The sequence below is a fragment of the Artemia franciscana genome, chromosome 19, assembly GCF_032884065.1.
Source record: "Artemia franciscana chromosome 19, ASM3288406v1, whole genome shotgun sequence".
NCBI classification, from domain to species: Eukaryota; Metazoa; Arthropoda; class Branchiopoda; order Anostraca; family Artemiidae; genus Artemia; species Artemia franciscana.
The window spans coordinates 13,334,563-13,353,211 of NC_088881.1; the positions used below are offsets into that span (position 1 = coordinate 13,334,563).

Sequence of the window (18,649 nt, forward strand, 5' to 3'; positions counted from 1 at the left end):
CACTGAACTAAAAACAAATAAAATCCCTACCAATATTAATAAATACAATTGCTGCAGCTAATCTGAGTAGGGAAAAGAAGCTATTAGAGTTACTTCAAGGAGAATATCATAGCAACTGAGGAATTTTTTTTTATAAAAATTGAAACTAAGTCAACTATTCTGTTGCGAAATAATCCTCTTGTTAGCTAATATTAAAGCAACTCTTTTTTGTCCAGTAGGTAATCTAGTCCTCTGGTGATTATATGAAATATTAATGCCCTTACTGACAATTGGTTCATTTTTCAAAAGACAATCATAAATTGGGTCAATATTTCAATTTCCCGTGTCCCTATTTATTGTAAGATTAGCAAACATATGTTTTTTTTTTCTGTAGCCTCCCTCACCCACTGAAAAAACCTTTATCGTTACAAATAACCGTGACCTCATCAAATTGTACAAAAATAGAACAGAATAGTGTTGTCGCTTTTGAAACCAAAGTTCTTGCTCTTTTAGTTTTCCGCTTCTGTAATATAAGCATTACGAAAAAATCAAGAGAAAAAAAATCCAATAAATTCATAAATCCTGTCTGTTTTTATTGACACTATAAGGTGTTAGATTTCAAGGTTATTATATTGTTTTATTTTTCAGGTCTATTCACTGCCATACCGTGATTTGAGTTATGGATGTCAATTATTAAACACAATCAACGGATGTGGCAGTATAGACTACTTGGAATTTGAATCTGCAGTTTATCAATCAAACAGGAGTTACCGAAAATGATCAAGCCAAATGCCCGCTTCACAAGAACATCAAATCAGTACCATCTACTTTTTTAGACATATTTTAGATTAAATGTGTTGTGTGTATGAGTCTATGAAACTTTAATAACTGTATAGGTGTTACTTTTTAAGCATGAATATTCCACAAGTCCACCTAATTTGAAGTTATTGGATAATAGTGTATGTTTCCAAAAGAGATCAATTTTTTTATTCCTAAATTGGTTGCGCTATGTATAATTAAATATTTGATTGCCCCTACCTTTGATCATGGTTTTGATGGCTGTTGAACCTTCTTTCAAAAGAGTCAACAGACATACTTTTAGGGATAATTTCTCCAGGAAGATCATTCCAACTCGAAGTGCAACGTCAAACAAAGCTGTTTTTCAGCTTCTTTATGCCTGACCTTAAAATAGCGTGCTAAAAACGCGTTTTTTGTAACTGTTTAAGGTACAAATCATTTTCGTCGTTTTTTGAATGCCTTGGAATCCATTTTTTCCAAAAAATGTTTTTTCTTTTTTTATAATCAAATGCGACAAACATAAAATGACATCTGCGTGAAAGACTGTTTGAATTGTGAAGTCTTAAACTTGAAAAAAAAATTATTTCGTTGTCTATTACCTTAAGTTAGCTACAAAACACAAAAAAGCCTCGGCAATAAGGCATCTTTAGTGAGTTTTTACATCAAAATCCCACACAGCAACTTCTGTGGCTCGCACAGTTTTGATCATGTTTATACACAATAGCTATTACGCTTTAGTTTCATTCAGTGGCGTACAGTTCAAACGGGCTAACAGTGTTGCCTTCTTCTACTGGATTACTATTAGTAAATTCCAACTATCAGTTTGTATTATATGACTATTTAGCTGTAATATTATAAAAATCCAGGTTCTCATAAGCATGTAGCATTTGATTGTCTTGTTTCCATTAAGCTTTTACAAAATAATAATTATATAAATTAGGGGAAGGGGAGGGTCTTTTTCTAATTTTTGAATTGGTACACAAAGAGATATTTTTAAGCATCCCCAATATAGGAGTAAGACTTTTTTAACCAAAATACCAAAAGTGTTTTTTTTTTCTATTTTCTAACCGAACTCTTATTTCTGGCATAATGCCTCTGGGGTGTTTTAGGGGTGCGAAATACCTCCTCCACCTGCTATTTGTAGCTCTTATTTGGCTGCTAAATGATTAATGAAGTCGTTCAACGTCTATCATGTAATAATGGTTACCAATCGTAATAACCGACAATCCGACAAACGTTAAATCCTAATAACCAATCGTATTTCGTGGCAGATGAACGAAATAACAGGAATCGTTCCTGAATCAGCCTCGAGTGGCGACTCTTCCACATAGAAAAGGTTCTATGGTTTGGTTCTAGGCTAGATTTGGTTCTTTACTAGGCTGCGTCTGCTGCCGGAATAATCAAATGGCGATTTTTTGCCACTTGACAATTTCAAGATTGTAGCAGTAGCTACAACCTGGTAAAAAAGATCTTTAGCAAACACTACCCGAAAATTTAAAAACAAGTTTTGAAAATAACTGCTTAGGGAGAACAAATTTCATTTGAAGCAGATTAGTGAATAGTTACTGTAATTTTGATTTGTCTCAATGGAAAAAATATTCGCTGCAAAGACAGATTTATTGAAACTCCAAAAGATAGTCTTAAAACCCCCACAAATAGTGCATTATCGTTGCAAAAACTACGCTATTGGAATCGTCATACAAAGAGCCACATTTAGGAGAATTACAGTCCCACCTTGAGCAATAAGGGGAATCACTTCTAACCCATGGGGTGCAGTGATGTGTCTCCCTTTTTCTTATTGTGTCACCGCTAGTGGGGTGCTGAAATACAATAGGGAGAGTTATTATGGCTCATTTGAAGAGAAATTGCTATATGTATCGCCTTAGTTATTATTTGTTATTGTTTTGAATTAGTTTAAAGTATCAATAGTTATGTTTTAATTAATTTTCTTAGTCCTTAAACTGATTAAACTCTTAGTCCTGTTCCTACATGTTTTATTATATTTTGTCACAAAAGGAATTATTCGTCTCAGATATATCACAGTTGTTTGTTAAATTTCATCATAAATAGGATATTAAAGGGATATGTTTATGAAAAGAAGCTGGGGCGAGGGCAGATTTCAGGATCTTTAACGAAAGTAGCTTAAACGAGTAGCTTAGCTTTTAGCTTAAACAAAAGTAGAGCCAATAAATAAACACCAAATAACAATAACGATAAATAAAAATATCCAAGTAAACATAACTAAATACCATTTTTGAGTGAACTTCAAGCTTTAACCAAAAAAACAAAAATGAGTTTTGAACCAAAAAAAAACAAAAAAAAAAAAAAAAAAACAATCAATTGAGGAAGAATCGTGATTTGAAGCTGATTCAGGAATGGTAATTATGATTAATCTTAATCGTGGAAGAGCCCCTAAAAGAAAATTTTTCATTTGTCATAGATGTTGAGAGTCCAAACATAAAGCTTGGTCCTAAAAAGAGCTATTTACAAGTGGATACTGTAAAAACCTGTTAGATGTCCAAAACATCTTTTTCCTTCTTCGGCTGCAATAGTCCTTGACAAGCCCTCTTGCCTAGATACTTCATTGAGTTCTGCTCTTTAGCGGGACTCTTACAAGTATATTATTATAATTACCAGTTAGTAATTATTTACGCAATTTAGTGTCTTTTCATACTGCAGCCTCTTAAAAAAAAACATGATTATTGAAGCTTCGCGGATTTCTTGTTCCTTTAAGTTCCGATTTAAGTTCCTTTAAGTGCGGATTTAAGTTCCTTTAAGTTCTGATGTTAAGTTCTTCGCGGAAGCTTCGTGGATTGAAGCTTCGTGGATTTCTTGAAGATTATTGAAGCTTCGCGTATGTAGTCGACTGTCAAAATATTGAATCACCATTTTTAATAATTGCTTATTTTCGATTTTAGGGCCTTCCTGCCGCTGCAACCACTATATTTCACTCCCTAACTGAGGCTTTTCATTGGATTTGTTACAATCGTAAAAAGCTTATTTGGTTTTTCGAACTAAAAAAGTTGCCGATCACTGAACTATCCTTGCAATTAATTTGCGGCTACACCATTAAATATTGGAGATTTTTGGAAAAGAATTGTAGAGCTATGTGAACAAAATTTATGCTCTAAAAAAACAGAAAAAAGGAGAAAAACTGGAAACATACCCAGGGGGATACAGGTCAACAATCCGCGGACATCTATGGATTTTATAATCTATAAACCGTTTTCGGTACAGTATCTGCTTCAACGCCACACCCCTCCGTAAAAAAAGCCCCCCTACATGCCTAGTCTTGCCAATAGTTAATTAAAATAGCTGCATTTAGAATCAAATTTAATTTTCAAACTTTAAAATACAATAAAATTCACGGTAACACGGATTAGGTCATGGTTGAATGTCCTACTATTCTTAAGCTTTTAAGCCTTTTCACCCAAAAAAAAAACGTCAAAAATGACTATTCTAATGAGCACAACATCTAACCATTTATTTTCTGCCCCTTACTGAAGATACAATGGGACACTAGAACAAAATATGAACTAAACATGAATAATAACAAAGAGATCAGAGTCGAGACTAGACAGCCAGTGTCTATGTAGTACAACAGCTCGGTCCCGCATCATCTCAGACTTGGACAATTTCACAACCTGAAAAAATATTAAATTCAAGCAAAAAAACTTAAAAATTAGAAAAGCTTCTTTCTGCAAATACATTAAACAGTAAAAAAAAAAACTAATTTTTGTTCCCCCTACCTGGAAAAATTGAAATTCAGCAAAACTAAAAATGAAACCGTATAGCGTTCAAGGCTTGGAAAGTGGTCATTGAACAGTCTTAAAATACGCAAAGACTGCCAGGGAGCAAGACCAATATTTTATTTTTCGAAGAGAAAATTTATTCTTTTTTTTCCTGTTTCACCCAAGCCATTGCCGTACGTGCCACACTGTTAAAGTGACCAAAAAGTTTATTTAGAGACCTTTTGGACTTATTTGAGCCAAGTAGAGATTTAAAAACAAGACTGTAGGAAAACTAGATGGTTTGTTACCCCAAGGACAGCTTCTACTACATTCAGAAACAGAAAATAAGTTTTCTTTTTAATATATAGAATATTAGCTAGCTTGAAGACCTATATCTCTGCGTACAACTTCACGATACTCGTATACAAATCGGTAGGTATGATATTTTTCAATTCACACCGGAAATCACCCTTATGTGAAAAGTCCCCCCATCCAAAGGCAAGCTTTTCCCGCCTAAATTTTCCCCACGGACAATTATTCCTGGAGATAATTACCCATGGAGAATTTCGTACCGTGTAAAATTTCCTCTGGAAAGCTCAACCCCGGAAACTTCTGTCAAAACATAAAATTTTCCCCTTAGAAAATGCGCTTCTGCCACACAAAATCCCACCAAGGCCCCCCCAAAAATATATGTATACTTCCCAATAACCAGTACTATATGTAAGCAAGGGGCAAAGTTCATAGATTGCAGCCCTTCCCTCCGGGTCTGTGGGGGGCTAAATCATCCATAAAGACATGGTTGTTAAATCTTTTGACTAAAAAATGGCTATATCAAAATTTTGATCGAACGACTTTGGCGAAAAAGGGGTGTGGGAAGGGGGTTAGCTGCGCTCCAATATAAGTTTGGTCACTTAAAAAGGGCACTTTAACTTTTGATTTCCTATAAAAAGAACCCTCTCCCAATTTTCTTGGATCACTGGTTTGTTCGATCACACCTGCCAGAAAAAAACAAATACATAAACACGCATCCGTGATCTTTCTTCTGGCCAAAAAAAAAAAAAAAGCGAAATTCCACATTTTTGTACACAGGAGCTTGAAACCTCTACAGTAGGGTTCTCTTATATGATGAATCTGATGGTGTGATTTTCATTAAAATTCCTTGATGTTTTGGGGGTGTTTCTTCCTTTTTCAAAAATTGAGCAAATTTTCTCAGGCTCGCAACTTTTGAAGGGTAACATTAAATTTGATGAATTTTATATACCCTATTTTCGATAAGCATCAAAATTATATCCTTTTATGTATCTACTGTTATCAAAAATCGGTAATTTAGAGTTTTGGTTACTATCGAGACACATCGCTCCTTACTTGCAGTCCTTTACCATGAACTCTTTGATATTAGAAAATATATTCATTTCAAAAAATTACCATCACAAGTCCAGGAGAGCCAAATTGAATTACAGGTCGATAAACAGAAACATGATAAACAAAAAAACTTAAAAAACAAAGATAAACTTAAAAACTGGCCAAAGAATGTAAAACAATCACGAATGAAAATCCAGTCAATAATCTCTATTTCAACTGAAATTCCTTCGAATCCATAAAAAAATGAAAATATTGGTCATAACATGTTAAAGATGAAAGAAATAAAAAAAAACAATTAAAAACGAAAAAATGTAAATATAACAAATTTAAAAGGGACATTAAAAACATAAAAAAAAACAAAATAAACAAATCTATACAAAGCATAGGCAACACTTGTACAAGTAAAATAGAGAAACTAGTGGGATGTTTTGTTGATTTCTTCTCTAATGGAGGGGAGCTATACTCATCTAATTGGTTCAGCTACTTGCGAAATTACCAGAATAGTTTCAAAACTTCTTTGAATAGTCTAGTACGCTGATATATATTATCATCATCAAGATATATTATCAAAATGGTATATTATCAAGGTGTATCAATGAAGTACTTCCTTTATTTTTTTTTTATCAGGATAAAAGAATATTTTGAGGACATACTTTGTTACTTTTAAGATCAAAGATAAAAACCTTAGATAAATATTTTGACATTTTTTTGCGCGTATTTTTGTACAATTACAATCCTCTCAGTTCTCACTGGAAGGGGGGCTCACTTTTCCTCAATGGCTCGCAATGATGTAGACAATAAAAAATAATGATTGTCAGAACTTTTATTTTCTGCATCGTCACTTAAAGTACTTAAAAAATTGTTTAGAAAGTTCTTTTCAACGGTATTATGTCCATGAATGAGGTATTTTGCAAAATTATGACACTGCTGCCTTTCCTTTAAGTTTTCGAAAGGATAAAAAAAAATCCTATCTTAGGAGAGAGGCTAAGCGTTCCTTATATTTTGTTTGTTTTATTGTGCTTTTACTAGCCATCGTCACGAGTCATGCTAATCCTTGATGGTTAAGAGCGACCGCTTTTGCATTACAAATTGTTTACGAATATCAAAATATAAAAAAGTAAATTAGGTGTCACCTTTAATATGAAAGAAATTTCAGTTTTTTTAAAAAGTTAAATGACATTAGTTTTTGGGCTAGATTTTGTACGTCCTGCTAGGTGTAATATAGGGATTCTGCCCCTGAAAAATTTATTTAAATGATACTAATCCTTTTTAAACATAGGTTGGCTAAATAAAGCCCTATATATTAGGTAGGCCATACCTTGGAGGTACTCTACAACCAAATGAGTTGAAAACAGGGGAAAAGAGATATAGGACTAGATTTTACAGTACAAACTGGCAGTACTGATCTCCATTTCTTAGCCCTTGAGATAAGAAGTGTTATGAAGGAGGGCATCTATCCTGTGCTTTTAAACACCCTTCCTGGTAACATTACCAGAGGATGGGTCGACTTTGACTAAGCATACAGAGTTAGGCCACTGACTCCTGTCCAACCAAATAATTGACGAGACCAGGACTTGAACCCCCGTCCTGAAGCACATAGGATTTCCATGTGTAGGGAGCTAACCACTCGGCTAAGGTCGTCCTGACAAATGACTTGAACCTTTGCAGATTTAGAATTCTGGCCACACTTTTAGGAGCAGCGACAACTTTTTTAAAAAATTGGAGAAAAGATAAACTAGCACATAATGATAACCAGGACTGGTTTAGACGGTTTACCACCCCTCCCCCCCGAAAAAAACAATGGAAAATGACCTCCCCTCGCGAAAAATATCAACTGGAAATTCAACCCCTCTGAAAGGAAATTATTCCAAAAATTTACTCCCCACTAAAATCCCCCCACATGCAGAAAACTCTCCCGCAAAAAATGTCCATAAATTTCCCAATAACAAATACTATCTGTAAGCAACTGACAAATTACAGAACATAAAAAAGCACTAAGAATTTCTAATGGGTTCTCTGATTGTTTTGTAGTTTCAGAGGGAGGGAGATACCTCAGAGAATGCATTTTAATGCCAAAAACCCCTATCACTGAGCCATCAGATAAATACAGAATTAGTTCCAAGGGAGAGATGAGGGGAAGGGGTAGTGAAGGTAGAAACTGATGTATGATCTCCATGGCCATAATCAGGATTTTTGTTTGGGGCGGGGGGTTCCGGAAGGTTTGCTACAAAGGAAATTTAAAAAAAGCACCAAAAACGTGAAACTGACATCTACTCCTTTGTAATTTCTGGGAATATTTGTGGTTTACGCAGTTATTTTGAAAGTACAGTAACACTAAACCTCAAAATGAGCAGATTTCATTTCGTATAGGAGGGGACTACCCCTTCCTCATCCATACCTCCATTCCATCATCAAAGAAGCTTCGGATGATGCTCATTAGATCAGAAATTAAGACTTCAAGTCTTTTTTTATAAGTCGAAAGTGATTGAAGACCAACCAGCGTCGGGGTGGGAGGAGTATTTTCCAAGGGGTATTTTTCGGGGAGTGTTTTCCACGGGGAATGTTTCCATAGGGGGAGGGGGCATTTTCCGGGAGGTAAACGCCGACCACCGGTTTAGACACTTGCTCAACTTCTCCAAACACTTCCAAAATATACCTATGTCTGTATTTCTGGAGAGTAAGAAACTATTTCTAAAATTAGAGTGAGGATAAACTAACCATTAATCATAGAGAAGGCTGAGAATCCTTTTTCGTGTCAGTAGTATCCACTTTTTTAGAAATAACCGTCAAAGCTTTCGCCATTAAAATAGCCAAAAGCTTGTCTAATGGATCCATTGCACCTCTTTGCAGCCACTTAGGAATTGTCGTACGCGCATGCGAAAATCCCAACTTATTCAGAATGAAATCAACTCCTATGGGCTGAATTTTTTGGCCAGTAAACGCAAGAAGCCTGAAAAAAGAGCATAATCTCTAATTTATAGCGGAATATCAAATATAGAGAAAATTTTTTGACTAAAATGATAGGAAATTGCTAAAAAGTAAAATTTATGCTAGTTCCCAAGAAAAAAATATAAGCCATACAGCGTTTGCTATACACTGAACCGCAATCCCTCTAGTTTAAAATCATAGCATCTTTAAGGTAAAGCATAGTAATATTTCCTCAAACATTCGTAAGCGATTCTTAAGTGGTAATTGTAGAGTTAGTCGTTGCGATTTGTTGCATTTATGTAAATTCTACCTATTAGACAAATATAGTATGATTTAGTGCAATTTTAAGCATTTGGATATTTGTACCTTTTTTTCAGCGGTTGTTCTTTTTAGTTGCACTAAAGCTAATGTTAAGGTTCCCCCCTTTTTTTATCTTTCCCCAGGAAGAAAATTGCCCAATTAGTAAGAGATAAAAATTGCAAGAGTCACTCCTTCCTGATAAGCCATCCACTTTTTAGTTCACCCCACCCAAGCAGAAATCACCCATCAAAGTTCGTTGAACATGGCTCAACAATTAAAAAACCCTTCCCGATTACCAACTCCCCATCCTCTTTTAATCAACTCCCGTCCCGAAGCCCTGAACAAATAATATCCTCCTCGTTCTGATATTACACCCAAACTCTTAGAAACACCGGTACCCATCCCTGCTTCTCCCACTTTGCCCAACAACATTTCTTTGCTACCTCCCCCCTCATACAGAAGCCGTATTCCCTCCCCACATACAAAATCCTCGACGGACGTGAATCACCATTCTCACCACGGCAATCACCAGGTAACAGCCCTTTAACAGGTCATCTCCATTCCACTGTAGTTTCCCTGCAAAGTTAATAATATCCCCTTAGATTATCCGCTGTCCTCCTTTTCTCTAGGCCTGGTACGGTCCCTCTTTTTAATCTCGCTTCCTAAACAAATCCCAGTCTTCATCCCGAAAAAATGGCTCTCTCTCAGATCCACGTTCCTCCCACTCCCTTCCGGGTCCCACAATTAACACACAAAAAACTGTTTGCTTTAGTAACCGTTTTACTTTCCCAAAGTTCCTCGTTACGAACATCGAAAGCCTGAATTTTAACAAATTGATCGAACTATTGACCGTCTCTCAAGTACACGAAATTGATGTAATTGCTGCAACAGAGGTCCAAGCACAGAACCCTGATTTATTGAAAATTAATAACCACTCCCAATTCATAAAACTTTGTCCTCCTGACCACCCCCTAGGTAAAAGGAAGGTGGAATGTTATCATTTGTAGGTAATTATCTTATTCCCTAAATTAATTCATACTCCCAAGCTTTCAGATTATGATGAAATCATTTGGGTATCTGTCAGACAAATTTTTTTTTTACCACACCCTTTTAATTTGATTGTATTTTGCTACTTTTATTATTCTCTAAATCAAAATGCTGCCAAAAGACCAGCAACTGCACAGTAGTGACACTAATGTTCTAAAGTATTTTGTATTTCCCTCAATTTAAAACAAATAGTAAAAATACCAACAACCCAAGGAAATTCTACCCTTGATTTAATTTGCGGGAACATTCACACTTTTTACAGCCCACATGTCCCTTTTAGAAGATACCATTTTTGTTTATTAATGAAGCCTCTCTCCAACTTTAATCATACTTTTTCTGTTACTCAGTTTTCTTATCTCCAAATTTCCAATGATGGCCTCTTTGAATTTGGATCTTGGCCTACTAATGAAGACTGACTGGATCTCAAGGGGAACAATGAAACTAATGTTAAGGTCTCTAACTTCCAAAATCTAATCAAAACAAAATATATAGATTCCTTCCCTAAGAAAAAAGTAAAAACATGTTCTAATGACAAACCGTACATTACAAGCCAATTGAAAAAGCCAATTAAAATGAAAATAGATCTACTAAAGAATGGTAAAACATTCGATGCTAACTCACTGCGTAAACACATAAAAAAAGAAATTCGTAAATTTGCTTCTTCGTATTACAAATGTAAAGTCAAAGATTTGTTGCCTGCTAAGCTAAAACAATGGAATAATAGAAAAACAAAAATTTGCGGGAAAACACATAATAATATAGATTTTCATTTCCAGGAAGAACCCTCAGTTACAGCCAATGATCCGAATAAACTTCTTTCCTCCATAGTTTAGAGCCTCCCTTCCCTCTCTTTTGATACTCCTTACGATATGGGCTTTTTCAATTTCCCGGCTATTTCGCCCTCATGTTATTTTTGGGGAGTTACTTTTTGTGGAGTTAATTAGTAATGATTCAAGCCTTTCCTGACAATCTTTCAGAACCTTTGTCCTTACTTTTTTATGAAACCACCCCTACTGGTAAGTTCCCAAATTGTTGGAAACTAAGCTTTATTACCCCCGTAAAAAAGAAAGGTAACAAGCAGGATTTTGATGGTGTCCGGCCCATTACCCTTACTCCCGTTTTTTCCAAGTTACATGAAACCTTTTAAGCTGAGTGGTTGAAAGTACAGATAATCCAAAATGTTGACCAAAGACAATTTGGAAACTTACGCTCTACATCTATCACCCACTATCTTGTTCACCCTATGGACACAAAATGTACAATATGTAACACACTTGAAAAACCGAGTGCCTGGCTCAATTTTATTGCAGTGGACTTGCAAAAAGCTTTTGATTTAATTAACCACAATACATTGGTAGAAAAACTATCCAATGACTTTCAAGTTGACCCCTATTTAATTAGAATATAGCGTCTTTCCTTTCTAATAAAACGCAGGTAGTCAAATATCTGAACGTATATTCTGATCCCCTCCCAATCTATAATGGCGTGCCCCAGAGAACCCTCTAAGGCCCAATTGCAATGATAAACAGCCCTGGTGTCAATGTCCCGGATAGATGGAAATTTGTTGATGACCTAACTTTCTTAAAGACATGTTTCAAAAATTTAAAAAGTAGCCCAATAGACATCTTTGGAATTGACGTCAGACGAAGCTATCACTAACGGAATGTGAGTCAACCCCTTAGTGTCAACAGTTTTAACTACTTATTTCCTTAAAATTATCCCTCCTTTCTCCTGCCTTATTCCCCCTGAAATGCCTGTCACCACTATGAAATTACTGGGTCTTACAATCTCAAGCGACTTAAAATAGGATCGCAATATTAATGATATTAAAAACGTTCATGGATTTTCCTCTCATTTTTACGCCCACCCATAGAGTAGGCCTGTCCTGTTTGGCATCCTGGCATTTCTATTGAATTGTCGGACAGAATAGAGGCAGTCCAAAAAAAGGTGAGTAAGAATTATCTTCGATGAAGGTAAAGTGCCTTATATTTCCCTTTTTTGGAGAGCCAATCTTGTCACCCTTAAGGAAAGGAGAGCAAAAATTTCGTTGCGTTTCGCTAACAATACCCTTCATAACCCTCGGACAACTTCTATTTTCCATAGTCAATATTCACCCCTTCGACCCCGCTTCTTGCGTTCTGCTTGAAAAAAATCCCCTTTCTTGTCCCAATAAGTTTTCACTGAAAGGTATAGAAAAACTTTCATCCCTTACATAGTTGACATATTCAATCAGTGAATCTCCTTACTCCTCCTCCCCCTTACTCCCTTTTTACCTTATAGTTTTAATATTCATTTTACAACTTTCTAGCTTTCTATTTTTTGTCGCATAACTAAATTGTTTTTCTTTTTAATTTTTGTATTGCCTTTTTAATTTTGCGAGTTTTCTTCTTTTTGAGATTTTGCTGATTCGGCATTGACCTTTTAGTTTTATGAGTTTTAATTGTTTTTGATATTTTTACGTATTTGACATTAGCCCTTTTATAATTTTTGTTGTTGTTGTTTGTTCTTGGTTCTTTTTTGTTTATTGACGCTGAAGTCGAAATTCGGCCCATTTGGGCTTGTGATAACCGTTCTTAAGCAATAAATCTTCTCTTACCTAGCAAATTTTTCGCTATTATCATTGATGATTCCAGGAAAATTAATTGAAAAAAAATTGCTATTACATATTCTTTTTTTTCGGGTTGAAAACCATTTCTCGTAACTGTTCTTTGGATGAAGATTGAATTTACAAATGATGGAATTTCTAAAAAGTAAAAAGTTGGTCAAACGTCACTGATGAGCAAACCTGCACTTTGAAAAAAAAACAAAAAACACAAAAATCCCCAAAGTTTATCCCCAAAGTTTGAAAAGTGGTGCTTCTAGTAACATCTATCTCATTAAAATAATAAAACAAAAAAACTGAAGAGTTCGATTTTATACAGTGGGTACCTTGTAGACCTTTCATTACAGTCCGAGGCTTCAAATTCTCTACTATTTTATCGACTTTTAGCTGTGAATGGGATATTTTATAACGTTAGAAAGTGTAAATCTAAAAAATAATTCCTACAAATAAACTCACCGGAATGCAGGCTCCAAATGCCATGTCTTACATTCGAATGTTCTCCAGTCCTCCTCGGTAATAATCACAACTCGCTTTTTAGAATCTTCATGACTTGCAACAGGCTCAACTACAAAATAAGCCAATAACCATAAAAACTCAAATAACACAACATTATGAACACATGTCTAGTGAGAAAAAATTGTCCTTTGTACCTGATTCAGGAACGGTAACTCATTTCGATTAGTCTTATTAATATTTTATTAAGCAAGTTTACATGAATTTTGAAAGAAAAACTTGATACCCCTCAAAAATATCCTCCAATCGACACAAATCAAACATCATTGGAATTTCCATTGTCGAGAAGCCCACAGAGGAAACTCACAGCCCCCTGGCTTGAACAAGAAGGAAAAACATTGTTTTTGTAAGTGCCATAACATAATGTTAACAATAAAATACAGTTTTTGACAATGTCCAACAGATAACGATAAACCTCATCAATCAAGAGCAAGTGACACCACTGGCAATGAGCCAAATTACAAATTGGTTTCGTGCGATAAAATTGACCTGAAACTTAAACAGCTTGACATTAAAAAACTTGTAATTGCAAAAATATTTATATATATTGTGACAAGGGATTACAACAATTCAAAAACCTTAAAAAAGAAAACCAAAAGTTTGAAATTAGGTAGAAATCTTTGTTCGAACTCGGACTTAATTTGCTCGAATAGCAAACTCGAGGTTTTTAGGAATTTGATAAAATAGCACATCTCAATGGAGCCCTCAATGTACACTGTCAAATGAATAACAATTCTTGATAATGATGGCAACCGACTATTCACCAAATACTATGATGCTGATGGACTCTCAATTTTTAAAGAACAAAAAAAATTGAGAAGAGGTTATTTTCTAAAACAAGCAGAGCCAATTCGGAAATTATCATAATTGATGGATTTACTTGCTTATACAAGAGTAACATTGATTTGTTTTTCTATGTACTAGGCGATGTCAACGAGAATGAGCTGCTTCTGTCAAACGTTCTAAACTGTGTATACGAATCCATCTGCCTAATTTTGCGCAAAAATGTGGAAAAGAGGAATCTCATAGACAACCTTGATGCTATAATGCTAGTCATAGCCGAAATTGTTGATAAAGGAATAATTCTTGAAGCTGATCCAGAAGCTATTGCTCAGAGGGTATCAATAAGGAGTTAAGATATCCCAATAGGAGAGCAGTCTGTATCTCAGGCTCTTCAAACAGCGAAAGAACAGTTTAAATGGTCCCTGCTTAAGTGATTTTGAAGATTTACATTTCATTGTTTGTTTGAGTTTGATATTTTCAAATACTTTTTTCCTTTCATCTGTTGCATGAATATGAATAAAATTCATGAAAAAAAATAGTCCTTCTCATTTTGGAATAGTTAGACATGTCCCAAATGTCCCAAATGATCTGACTTCTGATGATGTTAAGTCTCGTGTGCCAAATTACAGCGAAGCAAATCAAAGTGGCTTTACAAGATCCTTCAGGCTGAAATTTGAAACAAAAGAGGATTTACTATGAGCAATGATTGTACCGGATTAACGACGCTTCTTGACTACTAAGGTCCCTGCGTCGGCCCTGCAGTGCATTCCTGCAGCATGATTCGATCTCTGGGCCCCGTATTACCAAGCTAAGGTCAAACCCACTGCGCCACCACAGGACTATGAGCAATGATGGTCCCATTAGTGATCGGTTTCGAACCATTCCCCATTCAAGTTTTTGTTTTTACCCCTTTGATGCTGTAAATGCCAATCATACGGACATATTTCAAGCACATGTATGAAACGAAATTTGTTGTTCCGTCTGTGGAGAAAAAGGTCATGGAAGCTCTAAAACATACCCCTGCCAGAAACCGAAAAAATGTGCTCTTTGCAAATCAGGCAGTCACCCATGTTACAGTTACGAATGCCCTATTGCAGAGGCTCTGCTGAAAGGTAAATCTAGTTCAAAATGAGATTCAGATGCCGAATTTTGTCGTAGAATATTAATGGAAAAGTTACCGATCGAATCCCAATTCTTTCTCAGTTCTTGCAGTTCCATGACCTACTTCTGATTCATGAGCATTTCCTGTTGGAAGACCACCAAAGCCTGCTACCCCTGTTTTCTAATTTTTACTCCTCTTTCGTAGTGCAGTTGTGAGACAGCGAGGCAGACCATCTGGCGGTCTTGCTATCCAATCATGATTCCCTTGCAAGGTATTATAGGAGACTGATTACTTTGTTGCCACTAAGCTTGAAAATCATGTAGTAATTACGTCTGTATGCCTACAAATTATAACAACGAACAGTGTGATTCACGATTTGCGTCTGCCTGCAAGCTTTTAGGATATAACAAAGATAATTTTTTTGACAAGAATATTTTTGTCAAATATTTCTGATATTTTTGACAAAAATATCTAAGCGTTATAGATATAACAAATACAATGTTTCCCCGATCACAAATCTTTTGGGGCTGTGTCCCTCCTGACTATTGTGTATGGCCTAAGAATGACAACTTTTCATATATTGGGCAGCTTTCCTCAACCTCTAATTTAGACCATGTTGTTGCTTCGTTTGGCAGTCATGAGGTCAAAGTTTTAAGAGAAGGATTCTACTCTAACCACCTTCCTATCTCTACTAGCTTTTACTCATCCCCACCTATGGCTCAAAATACAGAATCAAATTGGTTTTCCTACCGAGATTGGAAAAATGTGTGAAGTGAGTCCTTCAGTAAAGTCTGTGACGAGATGCTGAGCAAAATCAATGTGCCTTTCCATTTTTTATGCGATCGTGCTGTGCTGCCACTGAATAAAAAGAACATTTCAGTTGAACTCACTTCCTACTTGACACAAATAAATCATGTGTTGAATGAAGCATCGTTCCTCTTCGACGTGTTTGTAAAAAGTCTCTGCTGGAAGATTGGTAAAAAAAAAAGAATAGAGATCTAGCGAATGCGTATAATTCAGCCAAGCAATGGCTTTCTATTTGGAACAAATGTGGTCGCCCGAGAGATGGCTTGGTAAATGACTTGAGGCTTCGTACGAAATGGAAATTTAACAAGGAACAGAAAATCATAAGTTAATGCTGATCCAGAAAAATGTAATCCGTATTGTTGAAGACCCCTCCAAACTCTGGAAGTACAGCAAGGCTACCAAAGCCCAGAGTGCTAGTGTGCCTGAGAAAAATGGGTTGAACATTTCGCAAGGGAGTTCGGTGCTCCCAACAAAAACATAGAGGAGTTCTTTTTCTAATAAGATCAAATCTCTCCTGGTTGTGTTGCCAAGTGCTTTTCACTCTTTGATTCCGAAATTAAAGAAAAATCTTCCTTTGGTGTTGATTCTATTTCAGCAAGACACCTGCAACTTGCAGGTTCTTTAATTGAGCAACATTTAGCAGTATTGATTCAGATGATCATCGTTTGTGGTGTAGTCCCTTTGCAATTTTGTATCGTACAAATAACTCCTATACTTAAAAAGGGCAGAAAGCCAGAGTGTTAAATGGCTCATTTGAAGAACAAGGAAAATCACATTTTTGCATGGGTATGTACTAGTATGTACCTGCTTCTCTGTGCAGTTCTTATCGCCCCATTACCATCTCATGTACTACTTTCAATCTCTTATACTCCCTCAGATATAAAGTCATAGCTGTTTTTCTTATAGTTATAATGTAACTCATTACTTTCGCTTGAAAAAAGGTTTTACTCTTAATATAGTTTACATTTATTTTTATGTTTATAATTTTTTCAAATGAAAATAAAGAGCAAACAACCCTTGAACCTCAATCTTTTACGCTTGAGTTAGACTTTGTGTCCCCAATATCATAAGAACGATTATTCAAGCACAGGGGTAATTGGAATTCGACAAAAAAGATTTTTAACAGTATCTTACGAATGGAAAATACTACAACACTTGCGATCGCATATTAAGTGCATTTGTAGAAACATAAATGCTTTAAGTACTATAGAACTTTAGAGAAGATAGGGGGGGGGGGTAAGGAAGGGGCAGCGTCCCTCGTATGCAGAGTATTTTCGTTTGTTTTAGACGCTTAAATACTTTCATGCATACAATTTATCTGAGGTATCTCTCATAGAAGGTTTTGAAAACATGGACCTAAACCACTTTGTCGAGGCTAGGTATCACCCCTTCTCCATAAACGAATCAACTGACCCCATAACGTTACCAATAACGGCCTCTTAAGACTGGGACACTGTATAAATACCCTTTCAGTAGTTCTTATTTTTTCCCAATAATATTTTAGCCCTCTTCGGGTCAAAATGCTAGAGTGTGGCACTTTTCACTAGTGGAGTTTTTTTTTACTCCTTAAAAAGAGAAATACATTTTCAATATACATTCGAATGAATCCTCTTCTAGTAGTCTTAGACTAGGGGCAAAGGATGGTCATATGCGTGACCATCCTTCTCTGGAAAAGTGACATATTTCATATTTTTTCAAAAATAGCTTTAGAGTTCTCGTATATTTGCAATTTTTTCACCAAAACCATACCCCTCTGCACCATAGCAATATTTACTGTGCCATGCCCCCAAGAGACAAGACGACCTTAAAAGATATATGTAAATGAGAAAATGAGAATTATATTCCCATTCAAAGTCCGGTAAAAGCAAAGCTTCTGGTAGCTCTTGCCCCCTCCTCCTTTCATGGGAAATTTTTGGCGGCAATCATGATATCTCACCTCACCTTTCCACCTTTCGTGCCAGTTAGCGCATGAATGTAATCTTTTAAGTTACGCAGATTTTTGTTGTTGTCAATAAGCAGGGAGCTATCACCCTGCAGCCCCCATGCTACTGGTTTAATCCAAAAATATATTTGAAAATGAGGAGAGTTTACAGACTAATATCTACCCTCCTTCACCCCCCCCCCCAAAAAATATCTTTCTATATTTACCATAAGGGTCATGATGAGTTAAAAATGTAGGCGTAAAAATGCACTTTCTGAGGCTTCTGGCACACTCCTCCCCACCTACACAAATATCCACCGATTCGCCTTCATAACAGCTGATGCAGAATTATGAACCGCTGTAGGTAATTTTATTCAGCCTCGAATGAATCAAATTAGTTACATAGCCCTTTGCATTAAAGTCTATATGAACGGTTTATTTTGTGTAGACTACATGCATGTTTAGGGGATGCATGCATGTTTATATACATATGCATATACATATACATATATATATACATATACATATATTTATATATATGCATGTTTATATACATGCATGTTTACCACGCATCATTACTGCCTCTGAAACCTGAAAGATTAGTATATTGTTTTTGGATAGTTTTGATCCAATGGACTATATCTGTATTTTCGATCGACAGCTTTTTGGCCTATTTGCACCCTCTAAATGCCAGAGAACACCACTTTTTCACTCACCTTTTGGGAGGGTTTCGCCCATTTTCATAAGCCGGACAAATTTTTTTCTGACCCATAAAT

The 18,649-nt window shown here is 35.8% G+C and overlaps 1 protein-coding gene and 1 pseudogene across 3 annotated transcripts in view; one reads left to right on the forward strand and one right to left on the reverse strand.

Annotated features, from left to right (window-relative positions):
- Positions 1 to 4,093: 4,093 nt before the first annotated feature.
- Positions 4,094 to 18,649, reverse strand: part of LOC136039305 (bridge-like lipid transfer protein family member 1) — a 279,590-nt gene continuing 265,034 nt past the window's right edge. For 2 of the 3 annotated variants that reach the window (XM_065722912.1, XM_065722911.1), the window contains exons 58-60: positions 13,204 to 13,312; positions 8,589 to 8,820; positions 4,094 to 4,421 (exon numbers count right to left, since the gene is read on the reverse strand). In XM_065722912.1, the coding sequence (XP_065578984.1) occupies positions 8,595 to 8,820; positions 13,204 to 13,312 (335 nt within the window). In that variant the 3' untranslated portion in view covers positions 4,094 to 4,421; positions 8,589 to 8,594. The remainder of the gene's footprint in view (positions 4,422 to 8,588; positions 8,821 to 13,203; positions 13,313 to 18,649) is intronic. The other variant, XM_065722913.1, reaches the window with a different exon arrangement.
- Positions 13,367 to 14,492, forward strand: LOC136039278 (coatomer subunit zeta-1-like; annotated as a pseudogene).